General features: G+C 44.3%; 1 protein-coding gene across 2 annotated transcripts in view; it reads left to right on the top strand.

The window, feature by feature from the left end:
• Positions 1-5,976: 5,976 nt before the first annotated feature.
• The window catches only part of TSR1 (TSR1 ribosome maturation factor), a 32,132-nt gene continuing 11,845 nt past the window's right edge, over positions 5,977-26,263 (top strand). Inside the window, exons 1-6 of one of the 2 annotated variants that reach the window (XM_077480587.1) lie at positions 5,977-6,173; positions 14,894-14,997; positions 16,584-16,800; positions 17,729-17,863; positions 20,008-20,438; positions 23,722-23,875. In XM_077480587.1, coding sequence (XP_077336713.1) covers positions 6,059-6,173; positions 14,894-14,997; positions 16,584-16,800; positions 17,729-17,863; positions 20,008-20,438; positions 23,722-23,875 — 1,156 coding nt within the window. In that variant the 5' untranslated portion in view covers positions 5,977-6,058. The remainder of the gene's footprint in view (positions 6,174-14,893; positions 14,998-16,583; positions 16,801-17,728; positions 17,864-20,007; positions 20,439-23,721; positions 23,876-26,263) is intronic. The other variant, XM_077480586.1, reaches the window with a different exon arrangement.

Raw genomic sequence — 26,263 nt, 5'->3', positions numbered from 1 at the left:
CAGCCAACTCGCAGCATCGAGATGTATTGATGCTGCGATTATATTCAGCACCCCTAGTGCATGCTGGGTAGCCAGCATGCACGGAATGCAGGAAGGACGGACACTGAGGCTTCAGGTGGCCACGCTGTGCAGGAACTTTACAAAGTAAGAAAGCGATGTTGCACAAATAGAAAACTGGGCATAGTTTACAGCATACCTTTGTTACATTGCACGAGGCATGAGTATTCTAGGGGTATTTTTTTTTTTTTTTTAATTATCTTAAGTCATATTTTGGGCAGAACTCTGCTTTAATGTACAGAATGCATTAAGGCGAAAAACACCCTGAGGGTTTACAACCCCTTTAAAGACTAAACCTTTTTTCTGACACTTGTTGCTTAAAAGTTAAAGCAATATTCTTTGCTAGAAAATGACTTAGAACCCCCAAATATTATATATATATTTTTTAGCAGAGACCCTAGAGAATAAAATGATGGTTGTTGCAATATTTTATGTCATGCTATTTGCGCAGCAGTCTCTCAAACGCAATATTTTTTGAAAAAATACACTTTAATGAGTTAAAAATAAACTAAACTGTAAAGTTAGCGCAATTTTTTATTTATTTTTTTGTATAATGTGAAAGATGATGTTACGCCGAGAGCATCGTGATCTTTATTGTAAGCAAAAAAAAAATCATAATTCTAATTTTAGCCAGAACCGTGGAGTTCTAATAGAAACTGTTCATATATCTGCTTATTTATGTTTACAGTGTGCGTTTGTTTTTTTTCTATAGAGCCAATATCATTTAGACAAGTATTGTGTAAATTTGCATAAGTGCCAAGCTTGAGCTATAACTGCATTTAGATTGGATATATAGATAATGTTGAACATTCAGTTAAGCCTAGTATGCACCATTAGTTTAACTCAGGAAAAAAAAAAAACCTGACACCTCCGATCAGAGCCACTGTGCTAACAATCTGATGTTAGTACAGCAATCTCTCCTGCTGTTCTATTGTGTTCCGGGGGATGGCCCCCTCTCCCGCACACTCTAGTCTGCATGCATGTCTGGTATGTTGGACCGACTGATTTTTATTGAACCGGCCTATGTCGCCCAACATTTGGCATGTATGTATATGGCTTCTGCCTTGCTTCTCCCTTGCTTCTGAGGCCTGACCCACATTAAGATCGTGCTACTGAAAGGTGGTGAGGAAGCGAGGCGACACCTCTTCATCGCCTGTTTTAACTCTATTTTCTCTAAGCATCTTCCAGAACAGCCCATGAGACCTAGGGCTCCTAGCAGGACAGGAAACACATTAATCCCCACTGGATAAAAGGAGGGTCCTCCAGGCCCCATGTCAGTATTAGTGTTTCCTCTAAATGGGGGGGGGGGCAGGTTTTCCCCACTGACAGCTTGGCTGTATGTGCAGGGGAAAGAAAGGAAGCCGCAGACACGTGTAGTGGCAGACCTATGCGCTCCAAGCTGGCCCACAGGAAGTGCCTCTGGGTCACTTCCGGGGTAGATGACGTGATCTGAGACTGTGGACATGCTACAGGAGCTGATCAGAGACCGCGGACATGCTGCAGGAGATAGCCAGAGACTGCAGACATTGTACAAGTGTGTCCTAGCAGTGATCAGTGTGGAAAAACATTAACAGTCAATTGCTCAAGTACAGGAGGACAGTAAAGAGTTAACAGGTTTGTGAAGCTCCTAGCATGACCAGCTAATTCCTTCAGCCTAGGTTCACACTGATGCGATGCGGGAACCAGCATGATCACAGCGCTGGTTGCCGCATCGCATCTCTCTTGCAGGCACTTCACACTGCTCTCTGCAAACTGCTGTGGGTGTCATCAATGTCATTGACACCCCCAGATCGGTTCACAGATTGCAGTGCGAACTGTGAACTTGCACAGGAATCAGATCGCAGGGGTGAGAACATCCATGCAATACAAGTTCAGTGCGGGGGAAAAAAAAAAAGTCCCTGCACTTTATTTCCTGCGAATCTCATGTGAGTTTGACCATACAACTGTATGGCTGAAGTCGCATTTCAGACATTGAATGTGATCACAGTAGTGTGAAACTGGGCTCAAAGATAACATAAAAGGTCAAACAAATCATGGATGGCTGACAGAGGACTCTGGCATAAATAGCTATAAGTCTAATCATCAGTCACTGCTCCTGAGAGCAGTGTGGAGTGTAAATAAAAACAAAGATAAGAAGCAGTGTGAGAAGAAGGAGGGAAAGTCATCCCCTCATCAGTGTGTTCACTGCATATTCTACACACAGGATAGGAGAACACACTGATGATTAGACTTCTGCAGCGGGTGTATAAAGTCCCCCATCCGATAGTGTCCGCTGTGTACTGCGCATGCGCAGTACACAGTAACACAGATTCCGAAAATTCCCGAGGATGAACGGCGCCTGCGCCGTGAGTCCAGGTTCCATCCCCACTATCCAAGTGGACATAGAGTAGGAATATAAAAGAGCCGAGCGCAGCGAGGCGAGCGAAGGGCCCTCTAATATTCACAACCCTATGTCCGCTTGGATGGTGGGGCCATCACCTCCACTCACGGCGCAGGCGCCGTTCAACTTCGGAGATTTTCCGAAGCTTCGTCTGCTCCATACTGCGCATGCACAGTACGGGGCGGACGCTATATGATGGCAGGACACTATATGGCACAACACCGGCATTACCAGTGAGTGCATGACATGTTTATTCTAAATGTGATCATACGTTCTTCATGCTCACGAATTTTGGATCCTCTCCATCCCACCCCCATCCAGTCCTGCTCTGGCCAAATGTGGCAGGCTGGGTAAGCGATGGTTACAGAGGTAAGCTGATTGGTGGGAGGTGGAGTAACTTATCAACAGCCCCTCCCTCCCACTCAGAAGAGCAGCACTATTGGGTGGCTGTTACACTGGTTTGTCCCCCTCCCTTCAGCACCTGACAGCTGGTGGGAGGGTAAGGGGGAAAGCTGCACACTGCGCTACAATTGCTACCACCCACCCGCCATACCCAACTCCTTGCTGTTCCAGGCCCCCCTATCAGCAGCCCCCCCCCCCGGGAGCCTGGGGGGCGATGAGGAAGAGGTGAGGCAAGGGTCAGCTGCGCCCCTATGCGGCAGTGCACCCTAGGCAGCTGCCCAGTTTGCCTAGCGGTAGCGCAGACCCGGGCTGTAATATGAAAGCATGCAGCTTGGACTCGGGTTATGAGGCATACACATGCCACTCTCTTGTTCTTTCTTTCAATGAGGGCAGTAAATCTTGTCTTTATCAGTACTGCCACCCAGAAATCTTGTAATTAGGCTGTGGAAATCAGCTTTTCTAAGTTTATCTCCAGCTTCATATAGGGCTTACATGACCTGGTGATCTATTTATCCCTTGCATCAATTCAGCTTAACTCGATGAATAAACTCACGTTGAGGAGACATGATCTATGGGTCGTGAGAGTGGCCCAGAAGAACCCACCCCGTGGTAGGCCTCTTATGTGACCCTTACTTGGCACCAAACGAGAAGGGAAACATGGAGAATGTGACAGCTACCCAATCACCTTGACCTGCTCCACATACTGCCATGTAGCTTTGGGGATGGCCAGGAGGGGGTAAAGAGGGGTGCCCTTAATAAAAAAGTAAATGAAGAGCACAACGCATGAAGCTAATGAGGGTAAACATGGGCCTACAACAGAGAAGGAGGTCCAGCGCAAAACCGTCCCCTAAAGGGAATAAGGCTACCACCAGGGCACTGACCATTCAATGTGGGAGGTGGGTTCCCTGCATGTCAGGCATGGGGGTCCAGGTACCATTCCTCTTATGGATAATGATGGATATGAAGATACCCTGAGTCCTGGGATGTACAATAAAGAAATAAAATCTTTCAATGCCTACTTGCATATATACATTTTTTGTCTTTTCCAAATAGATATCATACATTTAAAATAACATCAGTCTCCTCCTTGGGAAGACTACCCTGTAATTACCAATGCCATACTAGGTACAAAATGTATGAAAATAGTCTAGAGGTCTGCTTTTCTTGGCATTAGCAGTGGTCTCCTTTCTCCATGCATTTAACAGATCACGCTTCATCAGAAGTACAAGCAGGGCTGGGACAAGGGTTGGCTGCCCTGGGCGCAGTTGTATACTGCAGGAAACGGGGCTCCACCATTCTGACTATATACCTGACAAGAGTAGTGACAGACGCATCACTACTCCTGTCAGCCAAGCACTGGGAGCAGTGAGGAAAGCAGTAGAGGGCCAATTCAGTTCTTGTGATGACTCCACTGTTAATAAAAAAAATCTCCTATTGACAAGCAGATGGCTACTGGGGGTAGGATCCCCTAAGCTCGCACGTAATATGGGGGGGGGAGGGGTTGGCATCTTTCCCCTGGGGACTGGGTGACCTTGTCCTGACACTGAGAACAGGGGGGGTGGACACTATCATTATGTATGCTGTCTGTTCAGACTATCAACTACCCAAATTGTTTGGGGTACCCCTCACATTCTACATTCCCTAGAAACTCCCATGGGGGGGGGGGGCAATATTCCTCTGGGATAACCTGGTGCTCCATTTGGCATGCGTGCAAGTATCAGACCCTATCAGTTATAGTGCCTTGTTATCTAGCAATCCTGTTTTCAACTTTCCTCAACAATATTAACCACTTCAGCCCCGGAAGGATTTACCCTTTTAATGACCCCAGGCCATTTTGTACGAAACGGCACTGCATTGCTTTAACTGACCATTGTGCGTTCGTGCAACGCTGTATACAAAACAAAATTGATGTCTTCCCCCCCCAACAAATAGAGCTTTCTTTTGGTGGTATTTGATCACCTCTGCGTTTTTTATTTTTTGTGCTATAAACACAAGACCGACAATTTTGAAAAAAAAAAAATAGCCATATCCAAAATAGGAAGTGCGAGGAAATCCCTGCAAAGTGACAGAATGCCTGTTAGTCACCAGAAAACGTTTGGTGAAAATGGTAAACATGGCAAGTAGAATGAATCTTCCTATTGGGAGCATATACAGCAATAAAAACCTGACAAGAGTGTCTAACCTTTCTCCACTCTATCCAAAACAAAAAAAAAATTAGATTAGGCGACCCGCCAGAATGTGTAACGGAAATTACGTTTTGTCGCCGCCATCTTGCTACACCCTGCACTCCTCCACAGTAAGGATACACTGGGAAGGGGGAAATCAGACATTGTGTTTCACCCAACGGAGTTTTGCATTTTACACTTATTTTTAACAGTAAACTGAGGTTATATAGTGAAATACAGTACTTAGAACACCGTCCGACTAGTTAGATGTAGGGTTGCCACCTGTCCGGGTTTCACCTGGAGAGTCAGGTTTTGGAATTATGTGCCCGGGTTTCAGTCACCCGGACACATTATTCAGACTGAACTGTGGCTCTCCAAGTAACTGAGATGGTCACACAAAAATCTGTTGCCACCCGGGAGCTGTGGGCCACTGTCTGGGGGGCAGGTTTGGCATCAATGGGGCACTGGGGGGGCGATGATTTCAGCAAGAGCAGTTTAGCCACATCCACTGTTTGCCGCAGGGCATGGCTTTATCCCTCTCTTTGGGGCACCCAAAGATGCCCCAGGTCTTTTATAATCCTATAGTGTATAGTATGAAAAAAATGTGTTCAAGTTTGGCTTGAAGAAAAGGTGGCAACCCTGGTTAGATGTTGAATTTTAAAAGCAGACAGAACTTCGGTGCTTTTAAAATTCAACATCTAAACATTCATACAGAGTTCTAAGTACTGTATTTCACTATATAACCTCAGATTACTGTTAAAAATTTGTATAAAATCATGCAAAACGCCTGTGGGTGTAACAAGATGTCCGCTTTCCCTTTTCTCAGTCTATCCTTACTATGGAGGAGTGCGGGGTGTAGAAAGATGGCGGCGACGAACTTCACTTCCGTTACACAATCTGACAGGTCGCCAAATCTGATGAAACATTTTACAACAATCTAGGACACATCTCTACGCATGCGCACTGGATTAGATACAGTGGTTTCTCTTCCGCCCGGAGTTGGGCGGCTTTACTCTTTGCAAGTCTGAGTTAATAGGCGTGGATTCGGGATAGCATGGCGATGGGTGATAAGCAAGCGGCTCACCGGCCCGGAGCCTTCAAGCAGCAGAATAAAGCACACAAGAGTGGTAGACACCGAGGACGGGGAGCGCAGGACCGCGAGAATAAAGGTGAGGGCCCGGAAGAAGGGGGAGGGGCAGACAGCTGTGTGCCACGTGCTCGTCCCACGTGTCTCTGCTGTACGGCAAGTGTTCTCTGCACTGTGCGAGGAGAGTAGACCACGGGCCCATAAGTGGTCTGCAATCCACCGTACTCTGTGTTCCTGGTGGAAACTCTTCTCACGCTTCCTGGCTCGGTGACAACAGGACAGGAAGTGATGAGAGAACTTTCACTGGGGACACAACCATGAGTGAGGTGAATTCCCTGAGCATTTTCCACTCCCTCTTCTAGTGACATGAATTCCTGTCCTTTTCATTCTCCGAATACTGTGGTCACCAGGACAATTTGGGGAACTGAGAACTGCAGAGGGTTCTTTATTCCCCTCCAATACAAAAATAAATGTTTTGTCTTTACATACATTTTAACCACTTCAGCCCCGGACCAATTAGCCTAAGGACCAGAGGTCTTTTTACAATTTTGCGCTGCTTTAACTGGTAATTGCGCAGTCATGCAGAGTTGTATCCAAACAAAATTTGCGTCCTTTTCTTCCCACAAATGGAGCTTTCTTTTGATGGTATTTGATTGCCTCTGCGATTTTTATTTTTTTGCGATATAAATGGAAAAAGACCGAAAATTTAGAGGGGAAAAAAAAGATATATTCTACTTTTTGTTATAAGAAAAATCGAATAAACTCAATTTTAGTCATATATTTAGGGCAAAATGTATTCAGCCACATGTCTTTAGTAAAAAAAATGTCAATAAGCGTATATTTATTGGTTTGCGCAAGTTATAGCGTCTACAAACTAGAGTACATTTTCTGGAATTTACACAGCTTTTAATTTATGACTGCCTATCTAATTTCTTGAGGTGCTAAAATGGCAGGGCAGTACAAATCCCCCCCCCCCAAATGACCCCATTTTGGAAAGTAGACTCCCCAAGGAAATTGCTGAGGGGCATGTTGAGCCCATTGAATATTTTTTTTTTTGTCCCAAGTGATTGAATAATGACACAAAAAAAAAAAAAAATTACAAAAAGTTGTCACTAAATGATATATTGCTCACACATGCCATAGTTATATGTGGATTTGCACCCCAAAATATATTCTGCTGCTTCTCCTGAGTACGGGGATACCACATATGTGGGACTTTTTGGGAGTCTAGCCGCGTACGGGACCCCGAAAACCAAGCACCGCCTTCAGGATTTCTAAGGGTGCAAATTTTTGATTTCACTCCTCACTACCTATCACAGTTTTGAAGGCCATAAAATGCCAAAATAACACAACCCCCCCCCCCCCCAAATGACCCCATTTTGGAAAGTAGACACCCCAAGCTATTTACTGAGAGGCAGGTCGAGTCCATTAAATATTTTATATTTTGCCACAAGTTGCAGGAATATTACATTTTTTATTTTTTTGCACAAAGTTGTCACTAAATGATATATTGCTCACACATGCTATGGGCATAAGTCAAATTACACCCCAAAATAAATTCTGCTGCTTCTCCCGAGTACGGGGATACCACATGTGGGGGACTTTTTGGGAGCCTAGCCACATACGAGACCCCCAAAACCAAGCACTGCCTTCCGGATTTAAATATAAAACGCTACCAAAAAAAACTGTTAGCGATCGCAGGGATCAGGCCTGACTCTGCAATCGCTGCAGTTATGTGTTTAGTGTTTTGTAAGTGACAGTGATCGATCGATACTGCACTTTGGTGGGCTGGGCAGAGGGGCAAAACGCAGGTGCCAGCAGGTATCTGGGCTGATCCCACTAACAATGCGTTTTTTTTTTTTGGAACCCTAAACTGCTGGGGATGCTAGTATAGATCTGATCAGATCAGATATTGATCTGTTCAGATTCTATACCACTACGGGAGGTGTATGCTTTGCACGTGGGTGTTAGCGGTACTGGCACTAACCTAGCGCTGCCTGGGGCGACGCAGACCCTGACCCTAAAACCTAATTGATATCACCCGCCGGGTGATCAGGGGGTTAAACCTTTATTGGGTAATAAATGGTGGGTGCCCTGATGCTATAAAAAGCAAACTAACTAACCAGAGTCACCCGTAACACTTATAGGGTGATCACTGGTGAAAGGGTTAACTAGGGGCAATCAGGGGGTTCACATTTTTATTAGGTAGTATATGGGGGTCCCTGGCGCTATATAAAAACCTGACGGGGAACATAAATAACTAACTGGCTAACCAGCGTCACCAGTGGCACTTATGCGGTGATCGCTGGTGAAAGGGTTAACTAGGGGCAATCGGGGTTCAAACCATTATTGGATAGTATATGGGGGTACCTAGCGCTATAAAAACCTGGGGGTGAACCTAAAAAAAATAACTAGCTACCTAGCGGCACTAGTGACACTAATGCAACGATCAGAAAAACGATTGCTTAGTGACACTGGTAAAAGGGGGTGAAAGGGTTAACTCTAGGGACAATCAGAGGGGTTAAACCTTTATTGGGGGGGGGGGGGTAGGGGGCTACCCTGGACCTAACACTAACTGCCCTGACAGTTTTTACTGTCACAACTGACACTAAATGCAGGGATCAGTAAATAAATGATCACTGCAATCAGTGACACTGTGACTGGGGGGGGGGGGAGAATTTGTGTGCCTATGTGTGCCTATGTGTACCTACATGTCAGTGTAGTGTTGGTGCACACTTACTTTCTGTGTTCTCCTCTCAGTCCGGTCAAAAAGACCGCCCCGAGGAGAATGACAACGGCCATCCCCTCATCCCGGATCGCTCCTGCAGCGAAACGGACTGCGGGATCGGACCCCCCACCCGCTGGAAGGCGAGCACGTACATGTACGTGCTTGTGCCTGTCGGTGCCATTGCACAGACGTACATTGCCATGCGGCGGTCCTTAAGTAGTTAAAGTGATTCTAAAGTCAAAATGTTTTTTCTTTTTTTCAAACTTTAACCACTTCAGCCCTGAAAGGATTTACCCCCTTAATTACCAGGCAATTTTTTGCGACACGGCACTGTGCTACTTTAACTGACAATTGCGCGATCGTGCGATGTTGTACCCAAACAAAATTAATGTCCCTTTTCCCAACAAATAGAGCTTTCTTTTGGTAGTATTTGATCACCACTGCGATTTTTTTGATTTATCTTTAAAAATTTTTTGCACTATAAACAAAAAAGACTGACAAGTTAAAAAGATATATATTTTTTTACTTTTTGCTTAAAAAAAAAAAGGAGAAAAAAAAAGAAAACTTCTAAATCAGTTTAGACCACTGTTTATTCTAAATATTTTTGGTTAAAAAAAAATCCCAATAAGCGTATACTGATTGGTTTCTACAAAATAGGGGATAGATTTATGGACTTATATTTTCTTACAAATATTTTTACTGGTAATAGAGATCTGCGATTTTCTTCCCTTTTTAGTTTTTTTTTTTTTTTTTTATTGCAGGGCTGCAACATTGTGGAAGACATATCTGACCCATATGTGACCCTTTTTGGGGACTAGTGATCCTGGAATGGCGACAAACTTTTACCCTTAAAAATCTCCATAGGCGATGTTTAAAAAAAATGTACAGGTTGCATGTTTTGAGTTACAGAGGAGCTCTAGGGCTAGAATTATTGCTCTCGCTCTACCGATTGCGGCAATACCTCACATGTTTGGTTTGAACACCGTTTTCATATGCGTTCGCTTCTGCATGCGAGCTCGGCAGGACGGGGCACGTTTAAAAATTGTATTTTTTTTTCTTATTTATATTACCTTTTATTTTTACACTGTTCTTTAACTGCATGCCGACCAGCTGTCGCAGTTGTACTGTGGCAGCATGGTTTCGGCTGCACAAATCGCCGTTCTGCTATGTCGGTAGCATAAATGGCCACTAGGGGGCGCACGCTCCCGAGCCAATGCGAATGCACCGCGGTCTTGATCCCTCAATATACGCTTATTGCGTTTTTTTAAATTTATTTTTACCAAAAATATGTAGAAGAATACTTATCGGCCTAAACTGAGGAAAAAAAATACATTTTTATATATTTTTTGAGGATATTTATTATAGCAAAAAGTTAAAAATATATATATTTTTTTCAAAATTGTCGCTTTTTTTTTTGTTTATAGTGCAAAAAATAAAAACCACAGAGTTGATCAAATATGACAAAATAAATCTCTATTTGTGGGGGAAAAAAAGGACATTGATTTTGTTTGGGTGCCACGTCGCACAACTGCGCAATTGTAAGTTAAAGCGGCACAATGCCGAATCGCAAAGTGGTCTGATCTTTGGCCAGCCGAATGATCCGGGGCTTAAGTGGTTGAAAACAAAATAAAAAATTGTGTCGCTTTTATTCCTATTACAAGGAATGTAAACATCCCTTGTAATAGTAAAAAAGAGTGAAAGAGAAAGGACCTCTTAACCACTTGGGATCCGCGCTATTGCCGAATGACGGCATTAGCGCGGACCTAGATTTCCGGGACTACGTCTATTGACGTCGTCCCGGTTACGAGCGGCCTGCGCGCCCCCTGAGGGGCGCGCGCGGCGCGCTCTGTGATCGGCGAGTCCGTGAGACTCGCCTGATCACCGATCCGTGTAAGGGGTCGATCCCGACCCCTTATCACGTGATCAGCTGTCAGCCAATGACAGCTGATCATGTGATAGAACGGAGCCGGTAATCGGCTATTATTCCTCCTCGCGCTGACAGCGCGAGGAGAAAAAAAAAAATCCGATCACCGGCGGCCGTGATCGGGACATCAGTCCCGATCACGGCCAGCAATGCAAGGCACCACATGCCACCTGCCAGTGCCCACCTGCCTCCCGCATTGCCATCCTGAAGTAGAACTAAAAGTAAAAGTAAGTGCCCCCCGTCTGTGCCCATAGTGCCCACAGTGCCACCCACAGTGCCACCCAATCTGCCTCAAAGGTGCTGCACCCCAGTGCCGCCCATCAGTGCCCAGCAGTGCCGCCCATCAGTGCCCAGCAGTGCCACCTATCAGAGCCACCTATCAGTGCCACCTATCAGTGCCCATCAGTCCCATCTATCTGTGGTACCTATCAGTGCCCATCCGTGCCACCCATCCGTGCCATCTTATCTGTGCCCATCTTTGCCCATCAGTGCCGCCTTATCTGTGCCCATCGGTGCCGCCTTATCTGTGCCTATTAGTGCCGCCTTAACTATGCCTATCAGTGCCCACCAGTGCAGCCCATCAGTGCCCACCAATGCAGCCCATCAGTGCCCACCAATGCAGCCCATCAGTGCCGCCTTATCAGCGCACTTCAATGAAGGAGAAAAATGACCCGTTTGCAAAATTTTATAACAAACTATTAAAACATGATTTTTTTTTTTTTTTTTTTTTTGCATCTTTTTTTGTTTGTTTAGCAAAAAATAAAACTCCGAGCTGTAACTAAATACCACCAAAAGAAAGCTCTATTTGTGGGAAAAAAATGATAAAAATTTAATTTGGGTACAGTGTTGTATGCCCGCGCAATTGTCATTCAAAGTGCATCAGCGCTGAAAGCTGAAAATTGGTCTGGGACTGAGGGGGGTTTAAGTGCCCAGTAAGCAAGTGGTTAAATGTGAAATCTGGGGTCAAAAAGACCTCAGATCTCATATTTTCACTAAAATGCAATAAAAAAAATAAAATAACTATGGGCGCAAGTGACATTTTGACGTCGCTTCTGCCCTGCAATGGGATGGAGATGGGTGCCCATCTTCCCCTCACTTGTCGCCATACCAAGGAAGGAGAAGGATCTGATTGCCTCCGGTAAGCAGCAGAGGGCATCGGAGAGTGGCAGGAGGCACTCTCCCGCCGCCGATAAAAGTCATCTCGTGGCGAAATCGCCACAGAGACCACTATTATTGGAAACCGGGCCGCCCGCTGAAGAGGAGGATACCGGGGTTATTGCAGCTAGCTGCTATTAAAACAAAGATATTCCTCTTCAAAGATAGGACGTATATCGGCGTACGGCGGTCCGGAAGTGACTAATTGGACGGCTGGTGATGCGACAGTGAGGCAGTGACACAAAAAGGTCTTGCTGGTACTTAGAAGCTTTAATATTTCCTATTTAGAATAATAAGCTGTCAGGTTAGGAAAACAGCGATATCGGAACAGATTCAATCATAGAGTTTGCAGCGTACATCAATTTGAAAAGCAATGGGATAAAGGAATATTCCTGAAGGTTTATTTCATGGTTACTGTGAAATTGTGTGAATGCATTAATGCAGTGCATGTTATCTCAGCTTGGATTCATTGAATGAGTTTACCAAAAATGTAAATATTGCAGAATATGTAGCCGCATGCTACATAACTAAGCTACATTTCATGCTGAATAAACAAAATTATTAAGGTATCTTAAATCGAAAACTATCTTTAGATAGATTTTTACACCAAAAAGCATATTATTAAAAAAAATTGTAGATTTTTTTTTTTTAAATCATTGATTTATATCCATCCACCTTTCCAGAGGCTAAGCCCTCACCCTGGTATAGGCATCTGTTTTTTTTTTTTTTTTTTTTAGCCTAGTAACACAGCGTAAGGACCTAAGCTCCCTGCCGGGAATCTTCGTCCACTTTTTTTACCGGGAAATCTTTTTTCTTTTAAGCCAGGGCTTGACAAATTTGCTTGCAATCTAGGAGCCAGCTAAAAAAGTTAGGAGCCAGGCCGGTAACGGCGATCCGGACCTGTCCCTGGCCTGACATGGAGACGAGTGAGGGGAAGATAGCCCCCAGCCCCCCACCTGTCTCCAAGTCATTGCCCATAGCTCTTAGAGGGACATTTTTATTTTTATTTTTTCAAATGACAATTTTCTTTTTTTAAATTGCATTTTAGTGTAAATATGAGATCTGACGTCTCTCTGACCCCAGATCTCATATTTAAGAGGACCTGTCATGCTTTTTTCATTCCTTGTAATAGGAATAAAAGTGACAAAATTTTTTATTTTTTTAAAAAGAACAGTGAAAAAAATAAAAGTTAAAGTAAGAAAATATAAATAATTTTAAATGCGCCCTGTCCCACCCGCATATGAAAGCGGTGTTCAAACCACACATGTGAGGTATCTCCGTGATCGGTAGAGCGAGAGCAATAATTCTAGCCCTAGACCTCCTCTGTAACTCAAAACATGCAACCTGTAGAATTTTTTAAACGTCGCCTATGGAGATTTTAAAGGGTAAAAGTTTGTCGTCATTCCATAAGCGGGCGAAATTTTGAAGCGTGACATGTTGGGTATCAATTTACTCGGCTTAACATGATCTTTCACAATATAAAAAAAAATTGGGCTAACTTTACTGTTGTCTTATTTTTTTTTTATTAAATAAATAATTTTTCCCCAAAAAAGTGCGCTTGTAAGTCCGCTGCGCAAATACGGTGTGACAGACAGTTTTGCAATGACCACCATTTTATTCTCTAGGGTGTTAGAATAAAAAATATATATAATGTTTAGGGGTTCTAAATAAAGGGAAGGAGATAGGCAGGCAATAAAACCAGGCAGGGGAAGCTCCATTAGCATTGCTGGTTGTCATACCAACGGCCACCACAAGAGGGCGCCAGATTCCAGAAGGAATCATAGGACCGCAGTAGGCCTCAAAGCCGTGGCCTCAATTACCGGCCGCCGGCGGAATGGCCCGATGCGATCACGCCGGGGGGGGGGGGGGTCCACGGAGACGGGATACCCCCAGCTGTGCTGCCCCAGGTGCCAGGTCGTAATTCTAGTCGCAATTGCGACCTGTTGCCCGGGTTTTGTCGAGCCCTGTTTTAAGCCTTTTAGATCTTCCATCAAGCTGGGCGACAGGTTAGATAATATAGATCCAATAGTCACTCCAGCTTGACTTATGAGCGTATGCAGTCATTTAACTTTGCACTGGGTTGGCTGCGACATCCCGGTGTAGATGATGGGCAGCCTTGTTAGTGTTCCTTGGGGGGGGGGGGGGGGGGAGTCACATATGACCATTCAGGTCTACGGGATGGTTGCTCACGTGTCAGCAGGCCTCTTTCAGAAAATATATATTTTGGGGAGTTTACAGTAATTCTAGCAAAAAAAAAATGCAGCTTTTAACATATGCCAAAAATGTAAAAAAAAAATAAAAAATTCCCCAATAGACAAGTGGTTAAATACATCAAAACCAATAGGTTATTTTCACACTGAGGCGCTTTACAGGCGCTAAAAATAGCGTCTGCAAAGCACCTGTAAAGAGCCTCTCCTCACTCCAATGTGAAAGCCTAAGGGCTATCACACTGGAACGGTGCGGCTGGCAGGACAGCAAAACGCTGCAGTAGCAGCGCTTTGTGGGCGGTTTTAACCAGTTTTTGGCCTCTAGCAGGAGTTAAATGCGCCCTGCTAGCAGCCGAAAACCTCTGCAAAAAAACAACGGTAAAGCGCCGCTAAAAATAGCGACTCTTTACCGCCAACGTCCCAGTGTGAAAGTAGCCATATTGTTGCGATGTATTTTCCGATGAAACCTGCAAACACAGTTTGCGGATCTGGTTCATGCTGGAGCTGCTGCCAGCACTTTTGAAGCACAGTGACACCTGGAGGTTTCAAACAGCACATGTGTCCGGGAAAGAAGCCTCGTGCATGTTTAGGTGTTTTTTTTAAATATATTTTGGGGGGGGTGCACCTATTATGTCTATGATTGTAACTTGTTAAAGAAGCACTGCATTTTAAACTTGTTTTTACATGACCTCTGTCATATAAAGAAATACTTTCTGTACTATTTCACGGATGTAGAGTTTGTATTTATTAGTGTTTCAGTCTGTGACATGAACCATTTTTGTTTTCAGGACGTGTCTCTGCAAAAGTACTAAGTAAAAAGATTAAAAGAGATCTTAGCAAACTGGACAGAAGGCATAAAGCCAACCAGATTCGTAGACAGAGGAAAGATTCTGTAAGTACTTGTCATTTTACTTACAGATTAGTATTGAATTGGATCATTTTGATTATGAAGAAAAATTGAGTACTGTTCGGTGTACTTTTTTTATTTTATTTTTTTATTTTTTCTTCACACTGTTACATATTCAAGATAAGTTTCCAAGCTGTTATCTCTTCTCGGTCCAAGCAGTCTAAGAGCCGGTTCACACAGGGGCGACTCGTCAGGCGACTTACCCGCCTGACAAGTCGCGTCCTGCTCTGTGCAATGGAACCATTCTAATCGGAGCAACTCAAGTCGCTCCGACTTAGAAAAAGGTTCCTGTACGACTTTTGGGGCAACTTATATTGACTTCTATACAGAAGTCATTTTGCAAGTCGCCGCTAAAGTCAGATCCCGGTCGCCTGAGGCAGTTGTGCTGCCTCAGCGTGAACCGGGTCTGAAGCCTCATACACACGATCGGACTTTGTACAAACTTTCCCATGGATTTTTGTACAAAGGGTGTCTGCCATGAACTTGTATTGCGTACACATGGCAGGACTTTTTCAGTCAACTTTCACCAAATCACATGGTTTTTCTGCTCTTTATCGCCACCTTTGGTCAACTAATGTATTGTTGTCTGATCTTTTGCATTGGTTCCGAGCATGCGTGTTTGTACTTTGTACAAAAGTCCTATGGTTTTCTGTACACACGATCGGACTTTGCTCCATCGGACTTTTGTTGCCGGAAAGTTTGTCCGTTCGCAAAGCCAACAAAAGTCAGATGAAAACCGAAAAAGTTTGTCTGATGGCGCGTACGCACGGTCGGATGTTGCCTTAAAACAGCTAATTTGCATGTTTGTTGTCAAAAAGTCTGATCGTGTCTTTAGACCAAGCAGAAGAACACCCCAAAAGCTTGTACTGAAAAGGTAACTCAGCGCAAATAAAGTATAACATTCAGTACTTTTATTTTGTTGCAAGGTCACTAGTATGGCTACAGTCACTCTAAAGCTAAAGTTGCATAATGCATTTGCTAAAGAGTGTTGGACATTTACCTCCCTCATGAAGCCTTACTGGAAAACATCTAGGATGTTGCCAAGAGATGCCTAGCTGTTACTGTTCATCTTCACCATCACAGGAGTGAACGATTAATCTCTGACCTACTGCATCAGCAAAGAGAGAGAGAGAGCATATGTGAGAGGGTTTGAATCAGAGAAAAAGCTCACTCTTGTAATGGTGAGGATGAATAACAACAGCTAGGCTTCTCTTCACAACATCTTAGGAATTTTCCAGTCTGGCTTCATGTGGTACATAATTAGTCTAAACCTATAACAACGACATCATTCAGAGTTGGTCAGAACTGCACAGCTTATTATTTACAGACACCTCTTATCTGCATAGGCCTTTTTTTTTTTTTTTTTAGTCTAGCATCATAAGTAAAGTCATAGTGCATGATCCATATTTATATATACTGACAGCCATAGAAATGAATAGATCTGTAGTGTATTGCTTGCTGCAGAGGGACAAGTTATATCTAAATGATGTTGCTTTTATTGCTGTATAGGCCAAGCCATTTATCTCTTATATGAGTAATGTGTGTTTTTTTTTTTTTTTTACCATCTGCAGGTTCTCTCAGAGAAGCGTCACCTAGGAAGTAAAGATGGGCCGCCACACCTTGTTGTACTGGTTGCATTACATTCTAGGGCAATCACAAAGAACCTTCTGGACCTGATACAGATTAATGACGGTGACATTCTACAGGAAGTTGATGGAAAAAGTTGCAGTTTTGCTCTTGTCTGTCCTAAGCAGAAGCAGAGATGGTGCTTTGTTGAAGCAAACAAAGGTGAGAACAAATGTTTTATTATCTCTTGGTAAAGCATTTGTATAGTTGAAACTTTTTTTTTTTTTTTTGTGTTACATAGGATAAGGGAAGAGTTTAAAGCTACGTTTAATTTGTGTGCTGCGTACGTCCCATTGGGAAAAATTTCCTTCACTTGCTGTCTCGGTGCTGCAAAAGGAAGTGTGAAGCAATCTCTTCAATTTGAGGGGAATTCCACTTTTGGACATCTGTCACTGGAACGAAGGTTGCCTGTCATATTTACCCTAATTTCATGTTCTGGATTTCCCATTGCTTGCTCTCTATATAATGGTAACCAGGATTAAAAGAGGATTATTATTTTCAGTTGGGACACCGACAGCAAAAGAAAAAAACCTTAAGTGATTCTAAAGGTTATAATTAAAAAAACAAAAACATGTTGCCTGCTCTATGCAATGGTTTTTAGCAGAGTAGCCCTGATCTTCTTGTTTCTGGGTCCCCCGGTGGCTGTCCTGGCTCTTCACCCTGCCGTGTGCCCCCAATGGCAAGCCCCTTGCTCTGGGGAACTCAAGCAGGCTTTCACCCAAGCTGCACCCCTGTGAATGGACATTTTACATTCAGAGACAGAGCGTGGCTCGAAGCCGCGCCCCCCCCCTACTCTCTCCTCATTGGTCCACTTGCTGTGATTGACAGCAGCAGGATCTAATGGCTCCCGCTGCTGTGTGAGCCAATGAGGAGAGACTGACCCACTGCTCTCATGCACATTCCTGGATTGAGATCTGGCTCAGGTAAGTATGTGGGGGTGGGCTGGGGGTAGCTGCACTCAATGCATAGAACCGCTTTAGAGGCCTTTTACTTCTTGCCTAACTATCTAAAAAAGTCTTCATACACTTTAAGAATACTACAGAGTTTGCATATGGGTTTCTTTTTAAATATGTTTATGCTCTGTACTCAGATGATCTGCATTCTTTACTGGACCTGGCTAAAGTGGCTGATACCCTCCTCTTTGTTCTGGATCCTCAAGAAGGATGGGACAGTTATGGAGATTATTGCTTGTCCTGCTTGTTTGCCCAGGGCCTGCCTAGTTACGGTAAGCAACTGTAATACAAATGTAGTCTGTTATTACTAGTTTAGTTTTGTTCTCAATAAAAAATATATGTGTGTGTGTGTATATGTATGTATGTATGTGTGTGTGTGTGTATATATATATATATATATATATATATATATATATATATATATATATATATATATATATATATATATATATATATATATATATATATATATATATATATAAAATTTGTGAATGACTTCTTATTGAGGTTTATAGTACAGGCATACAACATTAAGCCGCACAGCGTGGCAAAACAAACAACCAGGTCACATTAGGTTGTAACCAATTTCCAAAAACCACCAACACTGTCAACATTTGCCCATGCAAAAAAATAAAAATAAATTTGCACAGTCTTCTGAGGAGGCAGATGTATGATCCACTGTCAGCCAGAAGAGATGATGCATATATAAAATTTCCAGACCTCCCACCCTCCACCTCTTCAGGAGAAGTAAGGACCCTAAACCCTTCAGTAAATTGTAACTTTATATAAGGTATTTACTTCAAAATCACCCACCACCTCAGGAACCCAATCTCTTGTTTATGTAGGGGCCACCCGCCAAGTTGCCTATGAGTCTAATCTGAAACAGTGTCTGTGGATGCCATCCAGTCTTCCCACACCTTGTCAAATGTGGCCCCAGCCCCCCTACTCAAATAAGTTGCCTTGTAAAAAGGAATTGCCTTGTTGACCAGGGACTTCCAAGAAGCCAAAGTTGGAGCAGTGGATTGCTTCCATGACAGGATAATCAGTTTTTTGGCGTAGAACATCAGGAGGGTGAGGAGAGTTCATATAGCCCTAGTAGTAGCCAGGGGCTCAACAGGCATACTTCAACCGTAAGGGGGACTGAAATGGATGTGACCTACCCGATACATTTTGCTATGCCTTGCCAGTAGGACTTGATATGTGGACAATCTCAAAAAATGTGCAAAAGTTTGCAGGAGGTGCTCAGCACCCCTTGCAAAAATAGTGGTGGCTCCAAAACATCCTAGCTAACCTAGCTGGAGTAAGATAAATTCTATGCAGAAATGTATACAGGATCAGATGATCTCTAGTAGAAAGTAAACATTGAAATGGGGTCCCCCAAATATCATCCCATTCATCTCTATCCAAACCAGGGACCACTGCCTCCCAGGCCAGCCTGCAAGTCCTGTCAACATGACCGTTTTTAGTCTTTGTACAGACTGGAGACCAGTTGAGACGAGGAGTCACTGCGTGTCAGTTTTTCTAGGTCACTAGGTTTAAGGTCAAGAGGATCCCCGCCAAACTGAGCGCAAAAAGCATGTTTTAGCTATATTCAACTAAAGAGGTGGGAGTTTGGTAGGCCATAGCACTCTTTCAGGTCATCAGAGAGACATTCGATGCTATGTGGTGTAGGGTCCTAATACCGTATTTAGTCCAGACTACCAGGTCTGTGTAATCGAAAAAATGCATTGGGTTTGGATTTCTCCGTAGGGGTAGATTAGGGGAAAATCTGCTAAGCCTAGAAGGTCTGAACCCTTGGGCCATGGACCATGCCTTAATAACTGAGAGTATGGAAGAGGTGAGTGAGTAAGTATGGAGCCCTTGATCCTCTGTATACCAAGAGGGATAGCGCCTCATATGATCCCACACAGGCAGCCTCCAGTGATACTGCGGCATCATCTGTAGGGGTAGTTATTTGTTCACAATGTTAACACTCTGTATTGTTAGTGGAGAAACCACAATCCTCTGCAATTATTGGTTGACTTTTATCTTAAAGGAACCTTTTACATGCAGAGTCAAGTAACCCCCCCTTAAGCAGAATTTACTTGAATTCCTTCACTCTCTCACTGCTCTGTTTAGCCATAGAGAGCGTCTCTTTAGAGCCTATGCAGGGCCTTCTTTCCCTGGTCCCTATAGCCAAATGTAGCTTTGCAGGGGCGAGGAATGGTGAGTATATGCTGCATATATGATGCTTTTTTTTCACGTCATACCGTTAAATCAGAGACCTGACTCTGATTTTGGCATTGCTAGAATTATCTTTACTCCAGATTTGTATTTGTGAGGCTCATAATAATAAAGATGTATTGTATCTCTTTTATAATGAGGACAATTGAGTGTGCATCATTTCTAATCAATTGTCTGTTCACTCTTGCTTTAGTTGTTGCTGTGCAAGGTATGAACGATATTCCAATTAAAAAAAAGACAGATGTAAAGAAACAGCTGAGCAAAGTCATTGAGAAGAGATTCCCTGATGCCAAACTCTTTCATTTGGACACTGCACAAGAGGCTTCAATACTCTTAAGACAGATGGCCACTCAAAAGCAGAGACATTTGGCATACCGTAACCGCCGATCATATATTTTGGCACACAAAGCTGATTTCCAGCCATCTGATGATACAGGCCTGGTGGGAACATTAAAAGTGTCTGGGTATGTGAGGGGACAGGAACTCGGTGTCAATGGACTGATTCACCTTGTTGGCTATGGTGATTTCCAGATGAGTCAGATTGATGCCCCTCCAGATCCTTACCGATTGAATAATCGTGTTCGCAAAGAAAAGGCAAAGAAAGGACAAGATATGGAGATAGAGGTATGTTTTTGGTGAGACATATCTGTGGTTATCTTTTGAACTCTACAAACTCTTAAAGGAGAACATTTAAGAAACACTGAAATTATTTGATTGAATTATTTTGCCCTTCTTTTGTATCTGGTGACACCATAATTTCATATCTGGTGACACCATATTTTGCTAGAGCTTAAAGTGATTGTAAAGGCAGAAGTGTGTGTGTGTGGTGTTTTTTTTTTTTTTTTTTTTTTTTTTTTATCTTAATGCATTTCGATGCATTAAGATAAAAAAAAAAACTTCTGTGTGCTGGAGCCCCCGTAATACTTGCCTGAGCCAATCTTCATCCAACGATGTGCACGAGTGCCTTGGCTGTCCAGGACTCTCCCTCCTACCATTGGTTCCAGCTGCTGTCAATCAGAGTCAGCCAATCAGGAGAGAGAGGGGCAGGGCCGAACCGCAGCCCCGTGCCTGAATGAACACAGAGCTATGGCTTGGCTTGGGTGCCCCCATAGCAAACTGCTTGCTGTGGGGGCACTTGACAGGGAGGGACCTGAGAAAAGGAAGATCCAGGCTGCTGTGTGCAAAACCACTGCACACAGCAGGTAAGTATAACATGTTTGTTATTTTTAAAGCAAAAAAAAAAAAAAGAGACTTTAGTATCACTTAAAATTCCACTGTATCCCAGATTTCACACTCCATAGGATTGGAACATGAGGCCTCAATTTAACTGGGCTTTGGCCTAGAACAGCCTTCAGTCTTTCTGAGCTAATATTGCTCTAAGTGGGTAGATCGCGGACAGGTGACTGGTAGACCACGGTCTGGGCTTGCTGACCCACCATTCCAGAGCATCAAATGGAGTGCAATGCAGAGAGACTACTTGTGAAGTTGGAGCTGTTGTAGGGAACAAGAGCCACATAAGGGGGTGGCTCCTCTGTAGTGCTGGCTTCTGTCCCATGTGGAGTGATACCAACTGCACTCCACCTCTTATCCTGGCTAGTGGTTTTCAGAATGGTTCCAGCAGCAGGAAAGAGGAAATCTTCAGGTCAGTGTGAAGCAATACACTGGGCATAATAGTATAAGGATGCTTTCCAACTGATGTATATCCACACCAAGGGTGCAGTATACCTGCAGCTTTTCTGTGGGTTTGCCATAGACTTTTATTAAATCCTATGGCTTTGGTGCACTTTCTGAATGCAGGGGTTTTGATGTTCTTTCAGAAAGTACATCACAACTGCAGGATATAATAGAAGTCTATGGCAAAGCACTGCTAGCCCAGGAAGCTGCAGATGCAATGCCCTGCACCCACGGTGCTGGTAAACTGCAGCACATCAGTGTGAAAGCAGCCTTATAGGGGGCTCAGAACACTAAGGGCTATTTTAAATTTGCAGCTTGTGGGGTGGTAAAACCCAAAAGTGAAGACACGTTTTACCACCGCACCCCTTTTAGCTGCAGTGGTCAGGGATGTACACATGTCGCAGCATGAGTTATACACTCTGTCCTGGATGGTGGGCATAGCACCTGCCAAGCGTGACCCATTCAAGTGAATGAGACCACTCGAAAAATGATCTGCAAATACTTTAACCCCTTGGTCCCCACAGAAGCATGCAGTTGCAGGGCACTTGCAGAGTGGTCCTGTTTACTTGAATGGGTCATGACTGGCAGGCGGTAGCACCCACAAAAAGCAACAAGGGGCGCAATTACTGCTGCGGCATGTGTACACCTTTTGGCTGCTGCCTCAGCAGCTAAAATGGTTTGGGATCAGGGGTGTACACATGTCGCAGCCAGAGTTATGCACCCTGTCATGGATGGTGGGTGTAGCACCTGCCAAGCGTGACCCATTCAAGTGATTGAGGCCACTCAGCAAGTGCCGTGCAACCTTGTGCAGTTTGGCAAACAAGGGGTTAAAGCAGGAAGTGTTGTGTTTCTGTCATACCACCTGCTTTAACCCCATGGTCCCTACAGAAGCATGTAGTTGCAGGGCACTTACAGAGTGGTCCTGTTTACTTGAATTGGTCATGACTGGCAGGCGGTAGCACCCATTAAAGCAACAAGGGGTGTTAATTCCTGCTGCAGCATGTGTACACAGCTAAAAGGGTTCGGGATCATGGACTTCAAACTGCAACAAAACCGCATTTTTTTTTTTTTTTTTTTACCCCCCCAACTTTAGGTGTGAACAAGACCCAAGGGTGCCACTGCCAAATGCAACCAAGGGCTCATTCACAAGTGCAGCAGGCACTGCTGCTCCTCTGAAAAGCAATCCGAGTGTGTTTGACAGGTGGTGAGGAGGAGATATGTTGCCTCCTCACCACCTGATTTTAAACCTACGATTGCCATGGTAGTATGGCAATTGGAGGTTTAAAGTGATTGTAAAGGCTTGCTTGTTTTTTATTTTATTTTTTTAAATAACAAGCATGTTATACTTACCTCCTCTGTGCAGTTGGATTTGCACAGAACAACCTGGATCCTCCTCTTCTCGGGTCCCTCTTTGCTGCTCCTTGTCCCTCCCTCCTTGATTGGCTGGCTGACTGACGGCTGCGGGAGCCAATAGCGGGGGGATCGTGGACATCACTGGAGAGAGAAGGAGCTCCGGTAGGTAATGGGGGGGGGGGGGGGCTGCTACACACAGGTTTTTTTTTTATCTTAATGCATGGAATGCATTAAAAGAGAAGTATGGGTTTGTTTTAGTTTTTTTGCTAATCATACTTGCCTAGGTGGATGCAGCATCAGACCAATGCTGCAGCTGTCCCCTGGCATCTCTGCACTGTGAACCGAGCCACCGAACAACCCCGATGGCTCAGTTCTCACTGCTCCCGCTCTGCTTCTCCGCGCTCAGTGGAGTGCTGAGCTGTGGAGGGATGGGGTGCGGGCATCTCAGCATCTCAGCTGAGCATGTACTGAGAGCCCTTTCCTCACACAAGCCCTGCAACTTTCAGCCCTTGACTTCATACGGGCTGACTACAAGCTGCAGAGCTTGTGAATGATCTACGAGGCCGCACAGCAGTGACTTTGCAGTCTATTCAGCTGCAATGACTGATGGTAGTTGTAGTTCATGCATTCACAGGAAATTGTGATTATTTTCAAATAGTGACAGCAGGTGCGAGCAGAAGATTCCACCCCCCGTCACAGGATGGTGGGGAAAGGGGGAGAGGCTGCAGCTGATGGAACATGTTACATGTTCCACCCTAGATACTGATGTACCATGTTCCAAAAGATTAACTTATCCTTTAATGTGTGAAAAGTTTGTCATGAGAACTTTGTTCTTAAAAGGATTTGCCACCATGTGTTTTTGTAACTGCTTCCATTATAGGATGACCCTAATAATACAGAGATGGAAGAGGATGTGAAGGTGCTAATGAAAGCTGATCCATCTGCACAAGAGTCTCTGCAGTCTGAGGTGGTCCCTGACCCTATGGAGGGGGAGCAGACATGGCCTACTGATGAGGAGCTGAGGGATGCAGAGGGTGAGTCTTAGCATTACATTCTCTTAAAAAAAAATTTGGTGGATTTGTTTCTTGCCCAATCCAAACAGGTCCACATTTGCAGGGTGCAATGAACTTTTTTGAGCAGTCCTGTTTTTACTTATTCACACCTGATTTAAAACTCTAAGTGGCGTACTATCATGGCAATCATGGGTTTAAATCCGGTGGTGAGGCGTCAACATAACACCTCCTTGCCACCTGTCAAACGCACTTGGATTGCTTTTCAGTGAAGCAGCAGTGGCTGCTGCACTTGTGAATGAGCCCTTCCTTGCATTCGGCAGTGGCGCCCTTGGGGCTTGTTAACACCTAAAGTTGAAGGGGGGGGGGGGGGGGGTAAAAAAAACTGCGGATTTGTTGCACTTTTAAGCCCCTGATCCCGAACCCTTTTAGCTGCTGAGGCAGCAGCCATAGGTGTACACATTCCGCAGCAGGAATTGCGCCCCTTGTTGCTTTTCGTGGGTGCTACCACCTGCCAGTCATGACCCATTCAAGTAAATAGGACCACTCTGCAAGGACACTTGCTGAGTGGTCTCATTCACTTGAATGGGCAATGCTTGGCAGGTGCTACGCACACCATCCATGACAGAGTGTATAACTCCTGCTGCGACATGTGAACACACCTGGCCACTGCAGCTAAAAGGGGTGTGGTGGTAAAACATATCTTCACTATGGGGTTTTACCACCTCACAAACTGCAAATGTAAATGAACCATTACTGTTCTGAGCCCCCTATAAGGCTGCTTTCACACTGATGTGCTCGGCTTACCTGCACCGCGGGTGCAGTGCATCTGCAACTTTCCTGGGCTAGCTGCACTTTGCCGTAGACTTCTATTATATCCTACAGGTGTGGTGCACTTTCTGAAAGAACATCAAAACTCCTGCATTCAGAAAGAGCTCCAAAGCCGCAGGATAAAATAGAAGTCTATGGCAAACCCACAGGAAAGCTGCAGGTACACTGCACTCTGTGTGGTTATACAGCAGCACATCAGTATAAAAGCAGCCTTTTATGATTATGCCCAGTGTATTGCTTCGCGCTTACCTGAAGATTTCCACTTTCCTGCTGCTGGGACCACTCTGGAGTCCACTAGCCAGGATAAGAGGTGGAATGCAGTTGGTATCACTACCTACTACAGCGCCTACCTTTACAAGTAGTCCCTCTGCATTGCACTCTGATGCTCTGGAACGGCGGGTCAGCAAGCCCACACCTCGATCTACCATTCACCTGTCTAAGATCTACTGGTTGCTGACCCCTGCCTTAATCAGAAAAAGTGAACATTTGCTTTATTTCAGTGAAAATTCTAGACATGTTAGTGGTTGTAAAGTCTTTTTTGTTTTTCTATAAAAATAACAAACATGTTATTCTTGCCTATAAACAGGAACAGATTCTGGACAGCCACACTCTTAAAAAGTAGCCTTCTTTTATTTAGAAAATTCACATAAAAAAATCAAAGATGGAAATCAGCAGACAAAAATAGCTGACGTTTTGCACTAACAGCAGTGCTTACACAGCAGACAAAAATAGCTGATGTTTCTCAATGTGAATTTTCTAAATAAAAGAAGGCTACTTTTTAAGAGTGTGGCTGTCCAGAATCTGTTCCTGTTTATTGCTAATAGCAATTGCCAGCACCTATGACTTCCGAACCGAGAGGAGGATTTATTACCTGTTTGTTTTTCCTGGAGCAGTGACATCTTCTTTTTTTCCTATGTTATTCTTGCTTGCCTGTTGCAGTGATTTTGCTCTGTGTGCTCCTGGCCCCTCTCTCCTGTTGAGTGCCCCCCACAGCAGGCAGCTTGCTATAGGGGCAGCCGAGCTGAGCTGCAGCTCCGTGTGTCCATTCAGACACGTAGCTGTGTTTCAGCCCACCTCCTCTCTCTCCTGATTGGCTAACTGGCTTTGATTAACAGCTGCGGGAGCCAGTGAATGCCACTGCTGTGTGTCTGCCGATCAACAGTGAGAGTTCCCGGATGGCCAAGACACATTTGGACATCGCTGGACAGAGATGGGACTCCAGTAAATATTAGGGGGGCTGCTGCACACAGAAGGCTTTTTACCTTGATGCATAGAATGAAACCTTCTGACTTAACAACCCCTTTAATTGTCCCTAAGCAGTGCCCTTAAAACATACCTTTTTGTCTCAAATTCCTCCTGGAAAAATAGGCTACAGCCTCATGGCTGTATATCTGTAGTGTGGCATCTGAGGCACTCTGCTTGCTAGACTGGAGATTTGAACTGAGATTTGGGCATTTCACTACTGTGCTGTTTACAGTTGTTTTTGCTGGAGGCTTTTACATAAGGAGTCAAAGCTGAGAAGTCAACCAGACTGCAAGTGAGGTGAGGCTATAGGAGTACAGTGTTGGCTGCTTCTTCCTC

The sequence above is a fragment of the Lithobates pipiens genome, unplaced genomic scaffold, assembly GCF_037356315.1.
Source record: "Lithobates pipiens isolate NorthernLeopardFrog02 unplaced genomic scaffold, aLitPip1_a1.2 Scaffold_16, whole genome shotgun sequence".
Lineage (NCBI taxonomy): Eukaryota > Metazoa > Chordata > Amphibia > Anura > Ranidae > Lithobates > Lithobates pipiens.
Note: the sequence above shows the minus strand (reverse complement) of the source record. Positions and strands in the feature narration are given on the sequence as shown.